Genomic DNA, 22,848 nt, shown 5'->3' on the forward strand with positions numbered 1-22,848 from the left:
TGTTTCCTCCTCCCCTAAAAAGAAGTTCTTCCTTGTACATCACTTTTATATGAGAAAATTTACCCCATTCTACCTTTCATTTCCCCTTTATCCTAGTACATTCCTTTTTCTCACCCCTACATTCTTTTTTTGGAAGATCATCTCAACATAATCAATTCACACCCATACACCTCTGTCTATGTAGATTCCTTCTAAATTGTCCTAATGATGAAAAAAATTTTAGAAGTTGCACATATCATCTTCCTACATAGGAATGTAAACAATAACAGCACTGAATCCCTTATGATAACTCTTTCATGCTTATCTTTTTTTATGCTTCTCTTGAGTCTTGGGTTTGCTAAATTTTCTATTCAGCTCTGGCCTTTTCATCAGGAATGTCTGAAAGTCCTCTATTTCATTAAATATCCATCTTCCTCCTAAAAAAAAGTATACTGTTTTTTCTGTGAAGATGATTCTTGGTTGCAATTCTAGTTCATTTGTCATTTCATTTTATCATTATCATTTCAAGCCCTTTATCCCTTTAACTTGGAAAATGCTAATTCTTGTGTGATCCTGACTATGGTTCAATGATTTTTTTATTTGATTCTTTTTGACCATTTGTAATATTTTCTCCTTCCCCTGGAGCTTTGAAATTTGGTATGATATTTCTGAAGTTTTCATTTAAGTAATCAGTGGATTCATTCAATTTCTATTTTATCCACAGGATCTATTTTACCTTCAGTTTTCTTTTATAATTTCTTTTCTCTTTTTGGGGGGGAGGGATATAATTTCTTGAAATATGATATCCAGGCTGTCCCTCTTTTTTTTAAATCGTGGCTTTCTGGTAATATTTGTAATAATTATTAAATTATATCTCCTAGATCTACTTTCCAGGTGAGTTATTTTACCAATGAAATATTTCATATTTTCTTCTATTTTTCCCATTCTTTTGACTTTATATTATTATTTCTTGACATTTCATAGTCATTAGTTTCCATTTGCCTAATTTTAATTTTTAAAGAATTATTTTCTTCAGTGAGTTTTTGTACCTTTTTTCCATTTCCTCAATTCTGCTTTTAAAGGAAATCTTTTCTTCAATGAACTTTTCTGCCTCTTTTACCATTAAACCAATTCTGTTTTTTTTAAGATAATAATTTCCTCAGTATTTTTGTGCCTCTTTTATCAGCTGTTAATTCTCTTCTTATAATTTTCTTGCATCACTTTTTTCTCTACAACTCATCTCTTACTTTAGTTTCTCTAGGAATTCTTGCTGATCTTGAGTCCAATTAGCATTTTTAAGACTTTGTTTGTAGTTATTTCCATATTATTGTCTTCTAAATTTATGTCTTAGTCTTCTCTGCCACCATATTAATATTTGATGGTCAAACTGAGTTGAACTCTGCTTACCTGAGGAGTGAGGAGGTAGTGTGCCAACCTTCAGTTTTTTTCATACTGCTGTTTTCAAAGATAGTTCTGAAGTGTCTGAAAGTTTTCAGTATTTCAAAGCAGTATGATTCAGAGAGAAGTCTCCTGGTCTTAGCCCTGGCCTTTACCCAGGTCCCCTGTCTCCCCGAAGCCACGAGCACTAGTACTCCTTGTGGTCCTAGAACCATGACCAAGTGTCTTGTTGCCCTGCCCCTATAAGCACTAGTCCTCCTCTTGGCTCTGAAACTTTGATCAGGGCCCCTGATTCCTTGTGACAGATCACATTTGCTCATCCTGACCCAGAATTGTTTGTATGGTAAAAGAGTTGCCAATTACTGCCAGTTGCATCTAGCACCAGCAAGGAGTCCCCTGTAATCTCTTTCTGACTAGTTCCTGACTATCTTACTTCCTCTGGACTGAGAGGATCCGAAGCTACTGATGTTGCTCTGTCCATCTCTAGGCTTCTAAAGGTCTTCTAGATTTCTGCTGGTACTTCTGCTTTAGTCCAGGCCTGTGCCCATCCTATTGTTACATATCTCTGCTATAGACCTCCTAAGTTGTCTTAGGCTGGAAAAATGTCTCTGACCTTTTGTTGGCTCTGTCACTCCAAAAATTTCTTTCAGAAATTAATTTAAAGTTGTTTGGAGAGAAATGTTTAGAAAATACAGTTGGGTCCCAGGCTGTCCTCTGCCATCCTGGATCTATCTCTAGGAAACCTTATAGAGTGTATTTTTCCTTGCTTTTTCAATTCTCTAAATTTGGGACCATTTTTAATGAAGATCTTTCACAATAATAATAGTGCTTTAAGATTTGTAAAGCACTTAATATATTTTCTCATTTGGTCTTTACAAGAAAGTTGTGAGATAGGTGCTATTATTATTCCCATTTTATAGATGAGGAAAATGAGGCTGAAGGTAAATACCTTACCTAAGGTCACATAGATATTAATCATCTAAGGCTAAATTTGAACTCAGGTCTTCTAATTTCTAAGTTTAGCTCCCTTTAAAGTATAGTATCTAACATACATAACTCCTTTGATATGGATCCTCAATGATCATGATCTTGACTTAATTGGCACAGCTGCCATAGGTTTTATCTATATCATATCCTATTTCTCCTACTCTTTCTCTTGAACATTTGTTCCCTAATTAGCAGCACAGCCCAACTCCCAATTCCTTTCTACGGGGCCAGGAAGTCAATACAATGTGCTCAAGGAGGATGAGGGCTGATTAGACTTTGGACTTTTGATTAAGAAGGCAATGGCAACTGCTAAGAGAGGTTTCAGTGAAGTGGCAAAGAAAGGAGTTAGATTTCAGTGCGAAAAGAGGAGCACATGTTGCATGGATTTAATTATCTGAGTCAAGAGTAGAGGAAGTAGAAGCAGAAAATGCAGCCTAGCCATCTTAGAAGCTTGCTGGTGAAGAGGAAGAAAGTCAGAGTATATCTTTTTTTTTTTAAGCTTTTTATTTATAAAACATATGCATGGGTAATTTTTCAACATGGACCCTTACAAAATCTTCTGTTCCAACTTTTCCCCTCCTTCCTCCTATCCCCACCCCTAGGTGGCAAGTAGTCCAATATATGTTAAATATGTTAAAGTATATGTTAAATACAATATATGTATACATATTTATACAGTTATCTTGCTGCTCAAGAAAGATCAGATCTAGAAAGAAGGTTAAAAAAAACCTGAGAAGGAAAACAAAAAATGCCAGCAAACAATAACAGAAAGAATACAAATGCTATGTGGTGGTCCACACTCATTTCCCATAGTTCTCTCTCTGGGTATAGCTGATTCTCTTCATTACTAAACAATTGGAATTGGTTTGGATCATCTCATTGTTGAAGAGAGCCACATCCCATTGTTGGTGGAGTTGTGAACGAATCCAACCATTCTGGAGAGCAGTTTGGAACTATGCTCAAAAAGTTATCAAACTGTGCATACCCTTTGATCCAGCAGTGTTACTACTGGGCTTATATCCCAAAGAGATCATAAAGAAGGGAAAGGGACCTGTATGTGCACGAATGTTTGTGGCAGCCCTCTTTATACTGGCTAGAAACTGGAAATTGAGTGGATGCCCATCAGTTAGAGAATGACTGAATAAATTGTGTTATATGAATATTATGGAATATTATTGTTCTGTAAGAAATGACCAACAGGATGATTTCAGAAAGGCCTGGAGAGACTTACACGAACTGATGCTGAGTGAAACGAGCAAGACCAGGAGATCATTATATACTTCAACAACAATACTATATGATGACCAGTTCTGATGGACCTGGCCATCCTCAGCAAGGAGATCAACCAAATCATTTCCAATGGAGCAGTAATGAACTGAACCAGCTATGCCCAGAGAAAGAACTCTGGGAGATGACTAAAAACCATTATATTGAATTCCCAATCCCTATATTCATGCCCACCTGCATTTTTGATTTCCTTCACAAGTTAATTGTACAATATTTCAGAGTCTGATTCTTTTTGTACAGCAAAACAACAGTTTGGTCACGTATACTTATTGTGTATCTAATTTATAGTAGAGAGTTCAGCAAGTTCATAGGCAGAGGGAAGGAAACTGGAAGAGAAGTGACGAAGGCCAATGGGGAGAGCACTAGAATTGGAGTGTGAGATAGGAGTTCAAATCTTATCTTTACCATTTGCCACTTTTCTGATTCTGGACAAATCCTTTAACCTATCTAAGCTTTTGTTTCCTTTTTCTCACCATCAGAGTTATACAGAAGTGTAATGGACTGTCTCAGGAGGTAATGGCTTCCCTTTTGGCCTCACTAGAGACTTCATAAAAAGATTGGGTGACTACTGGTCAGGGATATTGCCTGAAATTCTGTGAATCACTAAGAAATGAATAAAAGAATTATTGCACAATATTGAAAACCCAGTTGAATGAGATTAGATAAGACCTGGACACAGTGTGATGAATGTCTGTCAATGCTTGATTTAACCATAGAAGCAAAACAATGAGGTTAGAGCCAGGGTAGATTATGCCTGTCATCCTAGCTGCTAAGAGGTTAAGGCTGGTGGATCTCTTGAGCTCAGGAGCTCTGAGGTGCAGTGGGCTAAGCTGATCAGGCACCTGCATTGTTCAGCATTAATTCGGTGAATGCCTTGGGAGCAGGGGGTTCCATGTTGCCTAAGGAAGCATAAATTTACCCAGTTTGGAAATGGAGTAAATCAAACCCCCATGCTAATCAGAACCAAATCAAACCTGTGAATTGTCCCTGTACTTCCACCTATAGGAGAGGAAAGGTCAAAAACAGAGAGATGGAGATAAAGACAGAGAGGGGAAGAGAAAGATCCAGAGACAGACCAGACTAGACTAAAAATTCAGTGAGTGTGGTTTCAATGTCACTGAGATCTCTAGGAAGATTTCAAATATATAGCACTTTACTTGATTAGCAGTGTGGTGGTAGAATATTTAGAATTTAAATCAGAAGCCTTGAGCTTTGACTGTTGGTTCTTCCTCTATTATTATGACAATGGCTAAACTACTTCTCCTTTTTTGGTCTCACCTATAAAAGGTGGGAGTTGGAGTGGATAAGCTCCAAGATTCCTTTCAGTTCTCAGTTTATGACACTGAACAGGAAAAACAATAAAGGGATGACTGGAAATTAAGCCAGTGGGAGAAGAGTTAATAAATAGCCCCCCTCCATTTTTGGCTCCCTCCAACTTTAGAGCAGGCCACAGATTGTGCTGTAGATTATGTATGATGATTCACAGAGCTTGGAGATCTCATCTCGGCCAGTGGTTGTATAATCAAAGACACGCAAGTAGCCATAAGAAACTATTATTGTTCACTTGTTTCAATCATGTCCACCTCTTCATGACCCCATTTAGGGTTTTCTTGGCAAAGATACTGGAGTGGTTTGCAATTTCCTTTTGTAGCTCTTGCCACTAGCTGCCCCCTTCCCTCAGAAATAGGGAGAGGAAATAATACTATAGAGAATTATTTGTGTCTGACTGAATTTTAATAGCCAAACAAGAAATGTCTTGCTTTTTCTCTCAGGAAATACTTTATTCTCTTGGTTTAAGAGAACAATATATCAGAGGAGAATCCAGGCAGAAGACAGGGGGCAACTAGAAGATATGAGGTGACAAATGCAATTCCACAAAAGTAGAGGCAAAGGAAATTTTAGAGATGTACTCACAGAGACACAAGTTAAATTAGCTCATTTTGAGGGCCACAATCCTTCAAAAGGTACCCTCTCCAAGCAAACTGGATACTTTGTTCCTTTGTTCTCATAGAAACATACAAGCAGGAAACACCCTTTTGAGATCAAGCTTAATGGAATGAACCAAAGGAAGGTATATAAACACACATAAAGCAGTCTGCATGGTACTCAACTCCAGATATGGTATTTGATAAGCGCATTTTATTTGTTTTGAGTCCCTATCCAGTTTAACTGAAGAAGTCCAAAATCTTCTAAAATTCAGTTTTTATAACAGATGAGGAATTTCAAACTAAAGCATTTCATCAAGATTAAAATAATTTTTAAAAAGAATAGGAAGAACACTTTCCTTAGCACTTACTCTGGGAATTAGATTTTGATCCCAGGATAGTTTTCTGTGAGATTCATGTTCAGAGTGTGGCGAAAGCATGAAAGATGTTTCTTTCTGGACTGAGAGTTGGGAAAATTCATTCCTGTGACACTTGGTCAACATTTGATTTCCTACTCAGAATATTTGCTACTTTCTGCCAACCTAGTAACAGCAAGAAGTGTTCCACTCAACTCACCTTACCCTTGGCAGTCAAAAGTCAGGTTTCATTGCTGCTGTCTCTTATTCCGCAAGCACAGCCATAAAAAAAAAATTCTCCATATGGCTCCCTTTTTCTTCTCCCTAGAAGTCTCTACCACCTGGCTGATACAGACCCTGTAAAGTTACATAGTTTCAAAAAGTATTACTGTCTTAGGCAAGTCAATCTGACCCTTCTTTGAGGACCATGGGAAATGGTCCTTCATAGGAAATATTGTTTTTCCCCTCAGATACAAGGAAAAAGATTCTCAGAACTTGCAATTATAGGTTCTCTATGATAATCAAAACTATAGGGGTTAGGACTAGTTTTTAAGGATCATAAGACATACATGAGCTCATTGTGATGATTTGTCAGAACAATAATGAGAAGGCAAGATACCAGCCAGACTATCCAGCACAAGGGGTTCTTCTACCCCACATTAAGAAGGCACATGTGGAGCTATGTAAAACGTTTCCATAAAAGTCATGTTGTGAAAGAACCCCACTCCCCAACAAAAAGTCCTCAAGAAGAACAAAGAAAAAAAAACAAAATGAATATGCTTCAATCTGTATTCAGACCCAATCAGTTCTTTCTCTGGGTATGGACAGTATTTTTCTCCATAAGTCATTCAGAGTAGTCTTGGTTCTTTGTACTGCTGAGAATAGCAAAATCATTCACAGTTGATCATCCCACAACATTGCTATTACTTTGTATACAGTACATTTCACTTTGCTTGAGCTCATGGAAGACTTTTCAGGTTTTTCTGAGAGCATCTGCTCATCATTTCCCAAAAAACAATACAATTGTTTCATAACCACATATCACAGTTTATTCAGCCCTTCCCCAATTGATGGGCCTCCCCTCATTGTCCAATTCTTTGTCCTGAAAAAAGAACTTCTAAAAATATTTTTGTATATACATGCCCTTTTCCTTTTTTTATTCTCTTTTGAGATTCATGCCTAGTAATGCTATTGTTAGGTCAAAGGATATTCATAATTTTATATTCTTTTGGGCATAGTTCATATATTTTGATGATTTATCAATTGGGAAATGGCTAAGCAGGAAACTTAACCTTGCTGTTTCAATTCTCCTATTTGTGAAATGAGCATACAAATACTTATACTACCTACTTTATAAGATTACTGTGGGGGAAAGCTGGAGAATAGAGATTACCTGAAGAGAAGCTCAAAGAGGAATGTTCATGAATCAACTGATCAACAAGCATTTACTGTGCTTAGACCTAATATGTGCCAGGCTCTAGAGATAAAACGTTAAAGGCAAAAATCAGCTTCTGACTTCAAGGAACTTTCGTTCTAATGGGAAGAAACAACTTATGCACTTAAGAAGAAATGTAAAATAGATAGTTAACATAAAGCAATGGGGATATCAACCCTTGGAGATATCAGTAGAGGCCTTTTGTGTGAAAGAGGTGGCATCTGAATTGTACTTTGAATGGAGCTGGCTATTCTATGAAAGAAGGAGAAGATGCATTCTAGTCAGGAGGGAGAGTTTTTGCAGAAGCATGGACATGAGAGATGGACAAGCAAATCTGGCTGAAATGTTCAGTGCAGGAAGGAGAGTAGAATGCCAGGAAAGGTAAATTGGAATCAAATTATGAAGAGCACTGAATAAAAATCAGATGCTATTTTCTCCTAGAGACAACAGGAAGACTGAGGCAGAGGAGTCTCATGACCAGAACCGTGTTTTAGGAGTATCACCTAAACTACTGCATGGAATGTGAATCAAAGAGGGAAAGATAGGAGGCCAGGAAATAAATCCAAAGGTTATTATAATAGTCCAGCAGAGAAGTTATGAAAGCCTGGACCTGAGTAACACATGTGTAAGTGGACAGAAGGGGAGCGATGCTGCAGATGTTGTGGAAGTAAAAATTACAAGATTTGTCAACTGGTTATTATGTGAAGTGAGAAGGAATAAAGAGCTGAGGATTACTCTTCTGATGTGAACCAGAATGACTGGGAGAAGGAGGAATTCGTTGACAAAATTTAGAAATTTAGGAAGAGATGTCAGGGAAAATATAATGAGTTTTGCTTCCGACATGCTGAGCTTGAGATCTGGTTAGAAATATCCAAAAGGCAACTGATGACATATGAAAAGAGTTCAGGATAATAATTAACTAATAATAACAGCTAATATTTATAGAATGCTTTAAAGTTTGCAAAGCCCTTTATAAATATCATCTCATTTTATTCTCACAGTTTTTTTTGGAAAGTAAATGCTATTTCCATTGTCATTTTACAGATGAAGACCCTGAGGCAGAGAGTGTAAGCAACTTTCCCAGAGTTACACAGTTAAAGAGTATCCAAGGTAGGATTTAAATTCAGCTCTTCCTGATTCCAGATTTAGTGCATTATCTACTGAACCTCCTAGCTATCTTAGGAGAGACTTGGATTGGATAATCAGATCTGGGAGTTGTTTTCATAGAAATGATTGTTGAATTCACAGGGACTTATGGAATCATCAAGAAAGGTTTTAGAAAGACAAGAAAAAAGGGCCTTAGGATCCATACAAAATGGGCAAAACATAAATTATGATCAAGTAAAGGAAACTAAGGAACTACCAGGTAGGAGGAAAACCAGGCAAGAACTAAAAAATATCTTGCAGGAGAATGCAGTCAATAATGTCAATGTGCAGAGGGACCAAGAAAGTGGAAGACTGAGAAAAGGTCAATTAGACTTGGCAATAAAGAACTTTTTACAAATAATTTTCATTTTAATTATCTTATTTTTTCCAATTACATGTAAAGACAAATTTAACATTCATTTTTTTCAGTAAAATTTTGAGTTCCAAATTTTCTCTTTTCTTTCCTTCCTCCTCTTCTTCCTCCCTAAATTGGTAAGCAGTTTGATATAGGTTCTATATATACAGTCATGTAAAACACTTTCCCATATTAGTTATATTGTGAAAAAAGAAACAGAACAAAAAGGAAAAAATACTCCCCAAAAGTGAAAATAATGATGACAAAGAATTTTGGAGTGAGTTGTTGAGTCGTGTCCAACTCTTCATGACTCCATTAAGGGTTTTCTTGGCAAAGACACTGAGGAAACTGAGGCAAACAAGGTTAGATGACATGTCCAGAGAAACACAACCACAAAGTATTTGAGGCCAGATTTGAACTCAGAAATATAGAGAAGTCTTCCTGACTTCAGAACTAACGTTCTAGCTACTGTGCCACCTAGCAGCCCTTGGAGAGAGTAACTTCAAATAAATGATGAGACTAGAAGTCAGTTTGCAAGAGTCTGGTGGAAGACGTGGAGAAAACAAAAAAAAATATAAGTAGCTTTTTCTAGCGTTTGGCTGTGAAGAGAATAATTATAGGAAAATAAAGGATTGCTAGGATGAAGTGAAAGCTTTTTATTTTAAGGGATGAGGGAAACTTGGCCTGTTTATAGGGAAGGAGCCAGTAAATAGGGAGAGTTTGACAAAAAGGATGATTATGGGACAATCTATCACAGTAGATAGAAGGAGGTGAGATGAACCAAAGAGTTGCTTTTGGAAGAGAAAAGGGCTGCTTCTTTATTTGAAACAGACCAAAGGAAGAGAAAATGAGGGATAGTATAAAGGACTTCGAGATGTAGAGTAAGAGACAAGAAGATCATGACAAATGCCCTGTTTTCTCACTGTAATATGAAGAGAGATTATTTCCTGACAAGGAAGAGGTATAGATAATACGGATATGAATCTGATTGGGAGAGAAAGCAAAGATTTGGAAGAGCCACTATGGCCAAGTGAATAGGACACAGACTTGAGCCGGACAAAACCTCAGAAATCATCCAGTTCAAACACCAACTTTTACAGCTACAGAAATTGAGATCCTCATGAGACAGATGAAATGACTGACCTCAGTCCCTTTCTACTCCTTGACTATTATGACTATTTATAAGTAAAAGGATTGCTTGGGCTAATGACAGCTCCATTTACAACTAAATAATAAATAAACAAATAAAGAAAGAAAGAGGAGAAGTATAGTTAAGGTATTAGTCTGTATTATTAAGGATTGGGCAAATAATATCCAGACAGAAGGAATTCACTAAGTATTACTATCTAAACTGAACAAAACTAAACTTGGAATGTACTATACCTATTATTTCCTTTTAAGTATGTGTGTGTGTGTGTCTGTAGATACATATGTGTATGTATATATATATATGTGTGTGTGTGTGTGTACATGTACATATCTGTTGATACATACATCACACACACACACACACACACACACACACATATATATATATATATATATACACACACTGGTCCTCAGATGACAGACCTAGAATCACTCTCAAGGACATTCTTCTGTTTACATGAGAACAAAAATATGTAGTCCCAATGAACCCATTACCCACACACAGATCTTCTGATAGTCCACTGCAGGGATCCATCAGCATTGTCTCAGGGGAATTATAATATGGTGAATTATTGTTGTTATTTTCCTTGTGGTCATTTCCAGGGCTGCCTATGTGTTTAGCAGCCCTAAGGCATTCACATCATGGATGAGCGTGACTGTTTCTTCCCTTGTCCCTATTTGCATGTGTATAAACATCGGTACTAGCCTGTGTGCATTACATTTGGAGTATGAGTAAGAAGCCATGGAATCTGTGTTATCCATCAAAGACCTTTCCTCAGTAGAGAATGGGATTATGCTTTCCATCATGGTTCAGACAAACACAGGAGGCCCCAAGAGGCTTCACATCCTGCCAGGGAGTCCTGGAGCACAGTAGAGAAATGGACATGCTGACATTTCAGCTTCCCTCTCTGGTCCCCTCAAATAGAAGATAGAGATGTAAAAATGAAGTGAGGAGACAGCTGGATCTTTCATTCCGCCAGATTCATCGCCCTCTATTCTGTTGACTTTTCCTTCAACGAATGAGCGTGGTTTCTGGAACATATGCAACCATCTTTTATAAGACAATGGAATGCAGCCTCCCAGAGGAGAAGACGTATTTGTTGGCCTGAAGTACATAGGGTGTGGAGAAGGAGAGGTAGGGAGAGGAAAAATTATAACAAACATGTCAAGATGATGATATGCCTTGGTGCTTCAGCTTCAGAACTGAAAGAAACTTGTCATGCCCATAATTGTCTAAAGCCCAGCTCAGATTGCATGGTGAAGAAAGCAGTCTCCAGACCCTATCCTTTCTAGGATTGTTTGATCTTTCTGTCTCCCAGAAATAAATTGAATTTAGCTAGAGTTCTTTAGTCAGTTTAGCTATGGAATGAAAGTAGCCAGATGCTTTGGCTCACTGTCATTCCTCCCAAGCCTAAAAATTGTTTTTTGCCTCTATGTGAGACTGTATTAAGTGCTTTACCACACTTAGACAGCTGTAGCTACTGCCCCGGGGAGCTGGAAGTCTATCAGAGATATTACTAATTCAGATAAATTAAAAAAAAAGTTACCAGACCATTCCAGTAATGGTAGCAATTGATGTTTATATAGCACTTTAACAAAAAGTTATCTTGTTAAAGATAAAATTATTCTCAAAATACCCCTGATCCAAAGGAGCCTCTAGAGCAGTGGAGAAGTCAACATGTACATATATACACATATACAGACTATATATTGTATAACCACAAGCCATTGGACAAGGGGCAGTAGCATCTCAGGGATAAAGAAAGAATATTTGTGGGAGTGTTTAATTTGAGCTTTGAAGGAAACTAAGGAACTGAGGTGATGAGAAAAACCTTTGTAGGGGTGGAAAAAACGACCTGTTCACATACACAGAGATGGAAGAAAAGGTCATATATAAGGAATAGTAAGTTCACAAGTTTAACAGAGTGCATGAAGAGGAGTTGTGTATAATGAAATGAAGATAGGTTCGCCTCAGATTATGAGAGGATTTAAATCCTAGTGTTTGAAGTTAGAGATAAGAGGGAACCACTGGAGTTTATTGAACAGAGAAAGGACATGGAGAGATCTATGCTTTAGAAATATCCCTTTAGATATTCTGTATAGAAGAGAAGGATTGGAGATAGGGAGACCAATTAAGTAAGCTACTTAATTTCAAGCAAAAGATGAACAAATTACACAGAAAAAAACCTATGTGGACTTAGTCAGTGTTCTTTAACATATCCATGGCTAGAGCCAGTGCATTTTAGTTTCAAAATTCTTTTCATATTTACTATTGCTAATTGTATTTTCCTGTTTATTTTATTCTCTTTCCTTACACCCTGTTCCTCCTCAAAAGTGTCTTCTTCTGACAGCCTCTCCCTTAATGTGCTCACTCTTCCATCACTTTTCCTCCTTTCTAATCTCCTTCCCCTCCTACTTTCCTACAGGGAAAGATAGATTTCTATACCCATACTGAGGTGTAGTGTGTATAATACTTCCTCTTGAGCAAATTCTGATGACAGTTAAGGTTCACTCACTCTCTCTCTCATCCTCCTCTTCCCCTCCATTGCAAAAGCTTTTTTTTGCCTCTTTTATGGCAAATAATTTACACCTTTTCACCTCTCCTTTTCTCTTTCTCCAAGTACATTCCTCTCTCACCCCTTGGTTTTATTTTTTAATTACTATCCCTTCATATTCAACTCACACCTGATCCCTCTGTCTGTATATACTTTTTCTATCTGCCATGATGAAAAGTTCTTGTGAGTTACAAATATCCTCTCATGTAAAATGATAAATCTTGTTAAATCCCATATGATTTTCCTTTCCTGAATACCTCCTTATGCTTCTCCTGAGTCCTGTATTTGGAAATCAAATTTTCTGTTCAGTTCTGAACATCATGAATGTTTGAAAGTCCTCTATTTTACTGAATGACCACCTTTTCCCCTGAAATATTATACTCCATTTCGCTGAGTATATGATTCTTGGTTGTAATCCTAGTTCCATTGCTCTCCAGGGTATCATATTCTAAGCCCTCAAATCCTTTGACATAGAAGCTGCTAAATCTTGTGTTATATTGATTGTGACTCTATTATACTTCAATTCTTTCTTGATGCTTGCAATATTTTCTCCTTAATCTAGGAATGCTCTTTGACCTACACTATTCCTGGGAGTTTTCGTTTTGGCATCTCTTTTAGGAGGTGAGCAGTGTATTTTTTTCAATTTCTATTTTACCTTCTGGTTCTAGAATATCAGGACAATTTTCCTTGATAGTTTCTCGAAAGATGATGTTCTGGTTCTTTTTTTGATCATGGCTTTAGGGTATGCCAATAATCTTTAAATTATCTTTCCTGGATCTATTTTCTAGTCGGTTGTTTTTTTCAGTGAGATATTTCACATTTTTTCCTATTTTTTCATTCTTTTAATTTTGCTTTATTATATCTTGATTTCTCATAAAGTCATTAGCTTCCATTTGCTCAATTCTAATTTTTAAGTAATTATTTTCTTCAGTGAACTTTTGTACCACCTTTCCCATTTGGCCATTTTTTTACTGCCTTGCATCATTCTCATTTCCTCTATATCTCATACTTGATTTCAGAATTCCTTTTGAGCTTTTCCATGATCCAAAACGAAGTCTTATTTTTCTTTGAGGCTTTGGATATAGGAGCTTTGATTTTTATTATCTTGTTCTGGGTGTGTATTTTGACCTTCCTTGTCACCATAGTAGCTTTCTATGGTCAGAATCTTTTTCTGTTGTTTGCTCATTTCCCTAGCCTATTACTTGGCTTGTAACACTTTATTAAAGTAGGGCTCTGTTTCCAGGATGGAAGGTGTAATGTTCCAAGTTTCATGGGTTTTATGCAGCTATTTTCAGAGATCCTGCTGTGGACATGTATTGTCAGCATTGCTATCCAGATCTGCTTATGGGCAAAGCAACTGAGTTCCTGCCATAATGCCAGCAAAGAGACACCTGAAATCTCCCTCTGACAATCTGTTCCAGCCCCACCCACCATCTGTGTTCTGAGATCTCCAGAACCCACTGCTGTATCACACTGTCTGTGCGCCACATCATTACCACTACCTCATTGCTGCTGCCTTTGCTGTTGATTCAGTGGCTCCCAAAGCCCAGACCTGATCTGGGGCTCCCCTCACACCCTAGTATGTCAAACCTTTCTTGCTGAGTTGCCCTTGGCTTCTGTGACCTGAGAAGTCTAGAGGTCGCTGGCTGCCACTGCTGCCAATTCAGAGGTCTCACTGTCAGCTCCTGCTTTCTTGGGACCTGGGCTGTACTGGCCCAGCCTAAACTGTGATTGTGCTCCAGAGTCACTCATTGCAACAGATCCCATTTGCCGAACTTCCAAGCTTCCTTTGGCTGAAAAAATGTTCCATTCTGTCTTTTGTGGTTTTGATGGTCTTGATGGTCTAAAATTTATTTAGAGTCATTATTTAAAGATATCTGGATGAGACTGGAGGGAAACTTGGTGATTTCCTTCCTCTCTTTATTCTGCCGTTTTGGATCCACCTCCCCACAAGTGCATTTTAGGAAAAAAAAAGTGGCCTCCTTATCTAATGGGAAGAATGATGGACTATGTTCTCAGTCTGCTTCTTTCAGTAACAAGAATAATGGCTTGGAAACAGAGTGGATGTCCCTCAGTTGGAGAATGGCTAAATAAGTTATGGTATATGAATGTTATGGAATATTATTGTTCTAGAAGAAACAACCAACAGGATGGTTTCAGAGAGGCCTGGAGAGACTTACAGGAACTGATGCTGAGTTAAGTAAGTAGAACCAAGAGAACATTGTACACAACAATAACAAAATTATGCAACAATCAATTCTAATGGACATGGCTCTTTTCAACTATAAGATGATTCAAGCCAATTCTAATAGATTTGTGGAGAGAGCCATCTGCATACATTAGGGACTGAATGTACATCACAACAACATAGTATTTTCACCTTTTTGTTGTTTGCTTGCTTTTTCTTTTCTTTCTCATTTTCTTTCCTTTTTGGTCTGATTTTTTTGTGCAGTATGATAGTTATGGAAATATGTATAGAATATTTGTACATATTTATTATATATTGGATTACTTGCCATCCAAGGGAGGGGACGGAAAGGTGGAGGTGGAAGGAAGGAAGAGAAAATTTGGAACACAAGGTTTTCAGAGGGTGCATGTTTAAAAGTATCTTTGCATATATTTTGAAAATAAAAAGTTATTATTAAAAAAACAAATAAACAAGGATAATGGCTTTAGGAAAGTCACCTCTCACCTCTCTAAGCCTCAGTTTTCTCATCTGTAACAAATTGTTATTGGACCATATGGCATGTAGGGGTGAAAAAGCCCTTTGGATACATTCACATCTAATTTCCACAGCCTTGTGAAATATGTTGTTATTATCCTTATTGAGGAAAATACTCAGAATCACACATCCAAAATCATAGAGTTGTAGGGTTTGGAAGGATGGGCTCATGCAGCCCCAGCCCAAACTATAAACCTCCTATATAACAACCCTCACAATTAGTCATGCAGTAATCACATGAAAGACTTCTAGTGATGGGGAATTCACTACTTACTCCATCCCCAAAGCAATGCATATTTAGAGAAGCTCTAATTATTAGGGAAGATCCCTTACATTAACTCAGAATCTTTCTTTCTCTCTATATATATATATCCTACCTACTGGGTTTAATTCTTCCATCAAGAGACAAGAGGAGCAGGAGAGCTATCTATATGGCAAGAGGCTTCAGGTCTATCATCGTCACCTTGTATTCTCTTCCCTAGGTTAAGCAGCTCCTATTCCTTTATCCTCAGACACAGGTCTGAGTCTTTAATCCATTTTGGTTGCCCTCCCTGGATGCAGTCCAGCTTTTCCACATTCTACCTAATTATAGCTCCCCAAGTGCACACAGAACTCCAGATGTGGTCTGATATGAACAGAGAGAGTACAGTTGACTTACCACCTCTCTCACTTTGGACATCTTTATTCTATTTACGTAGACAGAGAATGCAGGAGTTTTTCTGGCTGCCCTGTCACACTGGGGGAATTCAGCTATTTAAGCATCTGCTGAAGCAGACATTCTGCTAAAAACAGAATCACTGACCAACTGGGGACCTGCCTTGCTGAGAATTTCATTGTTCAAAAGGTGGAGGAAGCAGCAAAAAGCCTGCTATTCTGGACCTCATTCTAACCCATAAGTAGAGCCTGCTTCCTGAAATAGAAATGCCTTGAACCTTGGAAGAAAGAGATCACACCACATTATGTTGCTGATTCATTTGGAGCCTGCAGTTCACTTTCACATGAGCAACTTTATAGCCATGCCTTTCTTTAAAAAAAAATACTTATGCAATCATGGCTGCTTTAAAAAAAATTGTTTTTAGCCCAAGTTCAGGATATAGTACATCATAACACCAAGACTTGAATCCAAGTCACACAGGATTATTGTTGTTTTGTCTTTTGTTTTCTAAGAGACCAATGATATCATGAGTGATATAAGAGGAGACCACTGAGTTCAACATTTTGGAGGGTTTTTTGTTTGTATGTTTTATTTTGCTTTTTTTTTTTTTTTTTTGGTCAGGACTAGGTTCCCCTCCCCTATGTTTTTAGATGGAATTGACAGACCATATGTGATAATGTCCTCTCTATATAGTATCAACTCCTTCATTTTTCAAAACAGCAAAGGAAGCCCCAGACAAGTGGTGTGATTCACAAAGGTCATTCCCCTGAATTATATTTTTTTAAAATTTTTTTATTTAATAGCCTTTTATTTACAGGATATATACATGGGTAACTTTACAGCGTTAACAATTGCCAAACCTCTTGTTCCAATTTTTTACCTCTTACTCCCCCACCCCCTCCCCCAGATGGCAGGATGACCAGTTCATGTTAAATATATTAAAATATAAATTAGATACACAATAAGTATACATGACCAAAATGTTATTTTGCTGTACAAAAAGAATCAGACTCTGAAATATTGTGCAATTAGCTTGTGAAGGAAATCATAAATGCAGGTGTGCATAAATATAGGGATTGGGAATTCAATGTAATGGTTTTTAGTCATCTCCCAGAGTTCTTTTTCTGGGCATAGCTGGTTCAGTTCATTACTGCTCCATTGGAAATGATTTGGTTGATCTCGTTGCTGAGGATGGCCTGGTCCATCAGAACTGGTCATCATATAGTATTGTTGTTGAAGTATATAATGATCTCCTGGTCCTGCTCATTTCACTCAGCATCAGTTCATGTAAGTCTCTCCAGGCCTTTCTGAAATCATCCTGTTGGTCATTTCTTACAGAACAGTAATGTTCCATAATATTCATATACACAATTTATTCAGCCATTCTCCAACTGATGGACATCCATTCAGTTTCCAGTTTTTAGCTACTACAAAAAGGGCTGCCACAAACATTCGTGCACATACAGGTCCCTTTCCCTTCTTTATAATCTCTTTGGGATATAATCCCAGTAGTAACACTGCTGGATCAAAGGGTATGCACAGTTTGATAACTTTTTGAGCATAGTTCCAAACTACTTTCCAAAATGGTTGGATTGCTCACAACTCCACCAACAATGCATCAATGTCCCAGTTTTCCGTATCCCTCCAACAATCATCATTATTTTTCCTGTCATCTTAGCCAATCTGACAGGTGTGTAGTGGTATCTTAGAGTTGTCTTAATTTGCATTTCTCTGATTAATAATGACTTGGAGCATCTTTTCATATGACTAGAAATAGTTTCAATTTCTTCATCTGAGAATTGTCTGTTCATATCCTTTTGACCATTTTTCAATTGAGAATGGCTTGATTTTTTATAAATTAGAGTTAATTCTCATATATTTTGGAAATGAGGCCTTTATCAGAACCTTTGACTGTAAAAATATTTTCCCAGTTTATTGCTTCCTTCTAATCTTGTCTGCATTAGTTTTGTTTGTACAAAAACTTTTCAGTTTGGTATAATCGAAATTTTCTATTTTGTGATCAGTAATGATCTCTAGTTCTTCTTTGGTCATAAAGACCTTCCCCTTCCACAGGTCTGAGAGGTAAACTATTCTGTGTTCCTCTAATTTATTAATAATTTCATTCTTTATGCCTAGGTCATGAACCCATTTTGACCTTATCTTGGTGTACGGTGTTAAGTATGGATCAATGCCTAGTTTCTGCCATATTAGTTTCCAATTTTCCCAGCAATTTTTATCAAACAGTAAGTTCTTATCCCAAAAGCTGGGATCTTTGATTTCCCCTGAATTATAAGGGAAAACCAATAATGAGCTAATCAAATTTGACAAGAAGTTGTCAATTCAAAATTTGCAAAAAGAGTGTTTGAAATACAGCTTAACATAAACTGTTATTAATACTGAATGTCACCCTACAATGTATTGTGCCTTGGAGATAATAACCAAAGGCATGGAGATATTAACCAATCAAAAGGCATTTTGAATCTAAGCATCCATAAAGAAAAACTTCAACCATGTTTAAACTTATGTGATAATTGTGTACTTTATGAAATTTCACTGAATCTTTTAAGTGCCTAGAACCTTATGACATTCTGTATTTAATATGCAAAAATGAAAAGCCACGCCTCATTGGAGAAATACTTCTTCTTTTATCACAGTAGACATGGCTGAAATTATTCTCCTAAAACAATAAGATGATAAAACACATTTTTTTTTTTGTCAGCAAATACAGTTGGAAGATACCTACAAGACAAAGCTAAAGTTTTGATGAAACATTCTAGAGAAGAGTCAGAATTTGAATTCAGCTCTTAGTGTGGCTCTATCTATAGTTCCAGGCTAGCACTGGATTTCTATTTCCATATAATGATAAGATTTTGTGGTTCTGTGGTTAGTTTGCAAGGAACCACAGAGAATGTATTTTAAGATCTTCTCCAAAAAAATACTGCTCTGACAGTTACTTTTAGTTATTTGCCCTCAAATTTTCTCAGGTCCAGCTACATTGCCTTAATTTTCATGGTTATCAATTCAAGTTTAGAGAGTAAAGGTAGATTCCAGTTGCTCCCAGAACACTGGGCAATTTATTACACCTAAATGACAAGAAATTCAGAATACTTGTTATTCCTATTGTAAGTAGCAAGCTTTGGTGTTCTGAAATTCTTCACAAATATTGAAAACAATGAATTTTTAATCTCTGCTTAAAGATCTCCAGTAATGCATAACTCATTACCTTACAAGGCAGCCCATTCTACTTTCATAGTTCAGGAACTGAAGACTTTTTTTTTTATTTCAATAGTATTTTATTTTTCCAAAGACATGTAAAGATAGTTTTCAACATTCATTTTTGTAAAACTTTGTGTTCCAAATTTTTCTCTCTCTCTCCCTTATCCCCCCAAGACAGCAAGAAATATGAATATGATTGAATATATGCAATCTTTTAAAACATATTTCCATATTTGTCAGTCATGTTGTTTAAGAAAAAGCAGACCAAAAGGGAGAAAAGAAAAAGCAAACAAACAACAACCATAAAAAAGTGAAAATGCTTAGATCCACATTCATTCTGTATAATTCTCTCTCTGGATGCAGATGGCATTTTCCATCTCAAGTCTATTGGAATTGTCTTGAATCACCACATTGATCTAACTCCATCACATTTGATTATCACATAATTTTGCTGATACTGTGTACAGTGTTCTCCTAGTTCTGCTCACTTCACTTCCAGGCTTTTCTGAAATCAACCTGCTCATCACTTCTTTTAGAAGAATAATATTCCATTAAATGCATGCATTATAGCTTATTCAGGCATACCCCAGATGATGGGCATCCACTCAATTTCTAGTTCCTTGCCACTATAAAAAGAGCTGCTACCAACATTTTTGCACATGTGGGTCCTTTTCCATCTTTTGCAATTTCTTTCAGATATAGACCTAGTAATAACACTGCTGGATCTAAGGGAATGTACAGTTTTATAGCCCTTTGGACATACAAGAACAGAATACCTTCTATGGCATATTAAGGTGTTAGCCAAGGATTGAAGATGCCAAGTAATAGCAGAATAAGGATATAAAATAAAAGTTATTTTCATACAGACTTGTAAATATACTAAAGTTCAACCTGTCAGTCAATATGACTATTGCTAAGTCATGGGACTTTGGCTAAGCCTTGGTTTTGGCTTATATCTGTTGAATCTGCCAAGACACCCATCATGATAACCAACATGATAATATTAGACTCTTTACTTTGGTTTCATTCCCAAATGATATTATAGATATTATCTATAATATATATATGATGATAATATAATATATGACATATATATATAATATAGATATGATTATATAGATATTATAGATAATATAAGGATATTATAGAGGACAGTAATCTCTAAGACAACTGGCAAAATAATTTCTGTGTTAAATCATCAGCTTTTCTATCAACTATCAACAAAACTCAGCAGTAAGAGCTAGAAAAAGAAAATCCATTCAAACATTTGCAAATTATACAACATACTAGGAGGTTTACCTTCTAACATATATATATATATATATATATATATATATATATATATATATATATTTCACAAATGCAATTATAAAATATCCTTTAGAGAAGTAAAAGAAAATTTAAATAATTGGAGAAATATTGATTGTTTATGGTTGGCCCTGAACAATATTAATAAAAATTACAATGTTAGTTAAATTAGTTTATTTATTCAGTACTATACCAATAAATTTACCAAATTGTTGCCTTATAGGGTTGATTTTTTTTATTTTTAACAAAATTCATCTGGAAAAATAAAGGTCAAGAAATAGTATATAAAAGGAGACCTAGCAGTATCATATCTATAACTCTACTACAAATCAGTAATCATTAAAACTTGTTAGTATTGCTTTAAAAATAGAAAAAACACTTAGGAGACTATATCAAGTAAACAATATGTTCAATAAACCCAAAGATCCCAACTATACCCTATTCACCAAAAATTGGTTCAGACCAACATTTCATACAATCTACCAAAATAAGCTCCAAATGGATACATGACTTAGACATAAAAAGTGACATCATAAACAAATTAGAGAAACAGGGAAAGAAATGGATTGGGGAAGAATTCATACACAAAAGCAATAGAAACAGAGATAATAAAGTGGACAATTTTAATTACATGAAATTGAAACATTTATACAAATATCATATTCTAATTTTAGTATAGAAACAATTTGCAAGAAAACTATTTTTGCAGAGTCTCTGATAAATATCTAGTATATAAGGAAAAGATTCTAATATATAGAAACAAGTTCTATTTCCCAAAAGATAAATGGTCAAAGAAAAGGAATAGGCTGTTCTCATACAAAGAAATTCAAGTTATCAAAAAAAAAAAACTATATAAAATGCTCCACAACACTAAAAACAAAAGCAACAACAACCAAAAAACCCATCTAGAAAAATACTTGGAAAAAGTCCGAGTTTCTGTCACAGCTACCAGATTTGCAAACAACAAGAAAGGAAAATTATGATTACTGAAGATTCTACCAAAAGACAGGCACAGTGATGGATATATTCTTGGTATGAAGCTGTGAATTTATCCAGCCTTTCTGGAAAAATAATTTGGGACCATATCTAAAAAGTCACCAAACTATATTTCTTTTCATACAATAACACCAATATTAGGCTAATACCTCAAAGAAATAACAAAAAAAACATATGTATACAAATATTTATAATAGCTCTATTTGTTGTAGCAAGGAACGTGTAGGAAGAAGTAGACCAATAATGAATGTGCCATACATTTTGTGAGAGAGAGATGATGGTCTCAAAATAAGATATAATTTTAGGATATGGCCAACTTGCTAATATATTTTGTTTTGCATGCATATGTTACATAATTGCTTTTCTTTAAAAAAAAATAGTGGGGGGAGAGATTAGTAATAATATTATAGAAAAAAAGACAAGAAGGTAAGTGAATTATTTATAACATGTACAAAAGAACACAATGAAGTATAGAAAGAAACAGATCAGCCAGCCAACTTGAAAGAAACAAATTCAATTTTCTTATATATCTAAAAAGAAAAGGAAGCCATCATGTATGATCTTCATTATCTATTCTGTTTTGCATGTCAATATGCTCATTTTATTTGGTGTTTAAGTTCAGAATTTTAAAAAATTGGTTTTCTGTACCATAATCCTGGGTAGGCTACTGAACCTAATGTAAATAGTCTTTGGCTTGAGAGAGGTGGGAAAAAAAAACAGTAATCATGAGTGAGGTGGCCTGAATTCCCATCCTTCTACTGCTGCTAAGGAATTCTGTGACTTTGGACCAATCATTTCACTTCCTTATATTTCGGTTTTCTTAGCTATATGTTAGTTATAACATGATCTTTGAGCTGCTGCCCAGCTCTAAATAGAATTATATTATTCCTTTCATAAAGAAATTTGATAGGAAGAAAAAGAAAGGGTAAAGATTCCTTGTATTTGTTATTGGACTTACATGCCACTGAGATTTTACCCAGGTTTCTGTCAAAATGGTCTATCCCTAGGTATACGAATAAAAGAAAAAATGTAAAATACAATGGCATTATAAAATGTGTTAAAGACTTGGAACTCTTTTTGATATCATGTCAAAGGTGGTTTGACCTTTACTGCATAAAACTAATTTTACTTTTCCTTAATTCTATTGTATTCATTGTTTTCACCACTATTTATGTTCTTGTCCTTCATTTAGTTACTAATAACTTGCTTCTGTTGTTTACTGCCTTTGTGACAAATGGTGTAACCCCCATCCTGGATTTCTATCTCCCTTATTTGTAAAAGACTAAACCTGAATGAGATGGCCTCTGAGATCTTTGCCCACTCCAGCTCTACAATCTCGTTATTCTAAATGTAGATTGTATATTTCTCCTCTATCTATC

The 22,848-nt window shown here is 36.0% G+C and overlaps 1 protein-coding gene across 5 annotated transcripts in view; it reads left to right on the forward strand.

The window, feature by feature from the left end:
• The window catches only part of ALPK2 (alpha kinase 2), a 171,198-nt gene that overhangs the window by 147,460 nt on the left and 890 nt on the right, over positions 1-22,848 (forward strand). Inside the window, exon 13 of one of the 5 annotated variants that reach the window (XR_004230843.1) lies at positions 8,412-8,477. The exons of 3 other annotated variants lie outside the window; for them this stretch is intronic. Coding sequence is in view for 1 of the 2 variants with exons in the window: in XM_031945913.1 (XP_031801773.1) it covers positions 13,135-13,147 (13 nt within the window). In the remaining variant the exon portion in view is untranslated. Of the gene's footprint in view, positions 1-8,411; positions 8,478-13,134; positions 13,194-22,848 lie in introns of all 5 variants that reach the window. One more of the 5 variants, XM_031945913.1, reaches the window with a different exon arrangement.

This window comes from Sarcophilus harrisii, chromosome 1 (assembly GCF_902635505.1).
Source record: "Sarcophilus harrisii chromosome 1, mSarHar1.11, whole genome shotgun sequence".
NCBI lineage: Eukaryota > Metazoa > Chordata > Mammalia > Dasyuromorphia > Dasyuridae > Sarcophilus > Sarcophilus harrisii.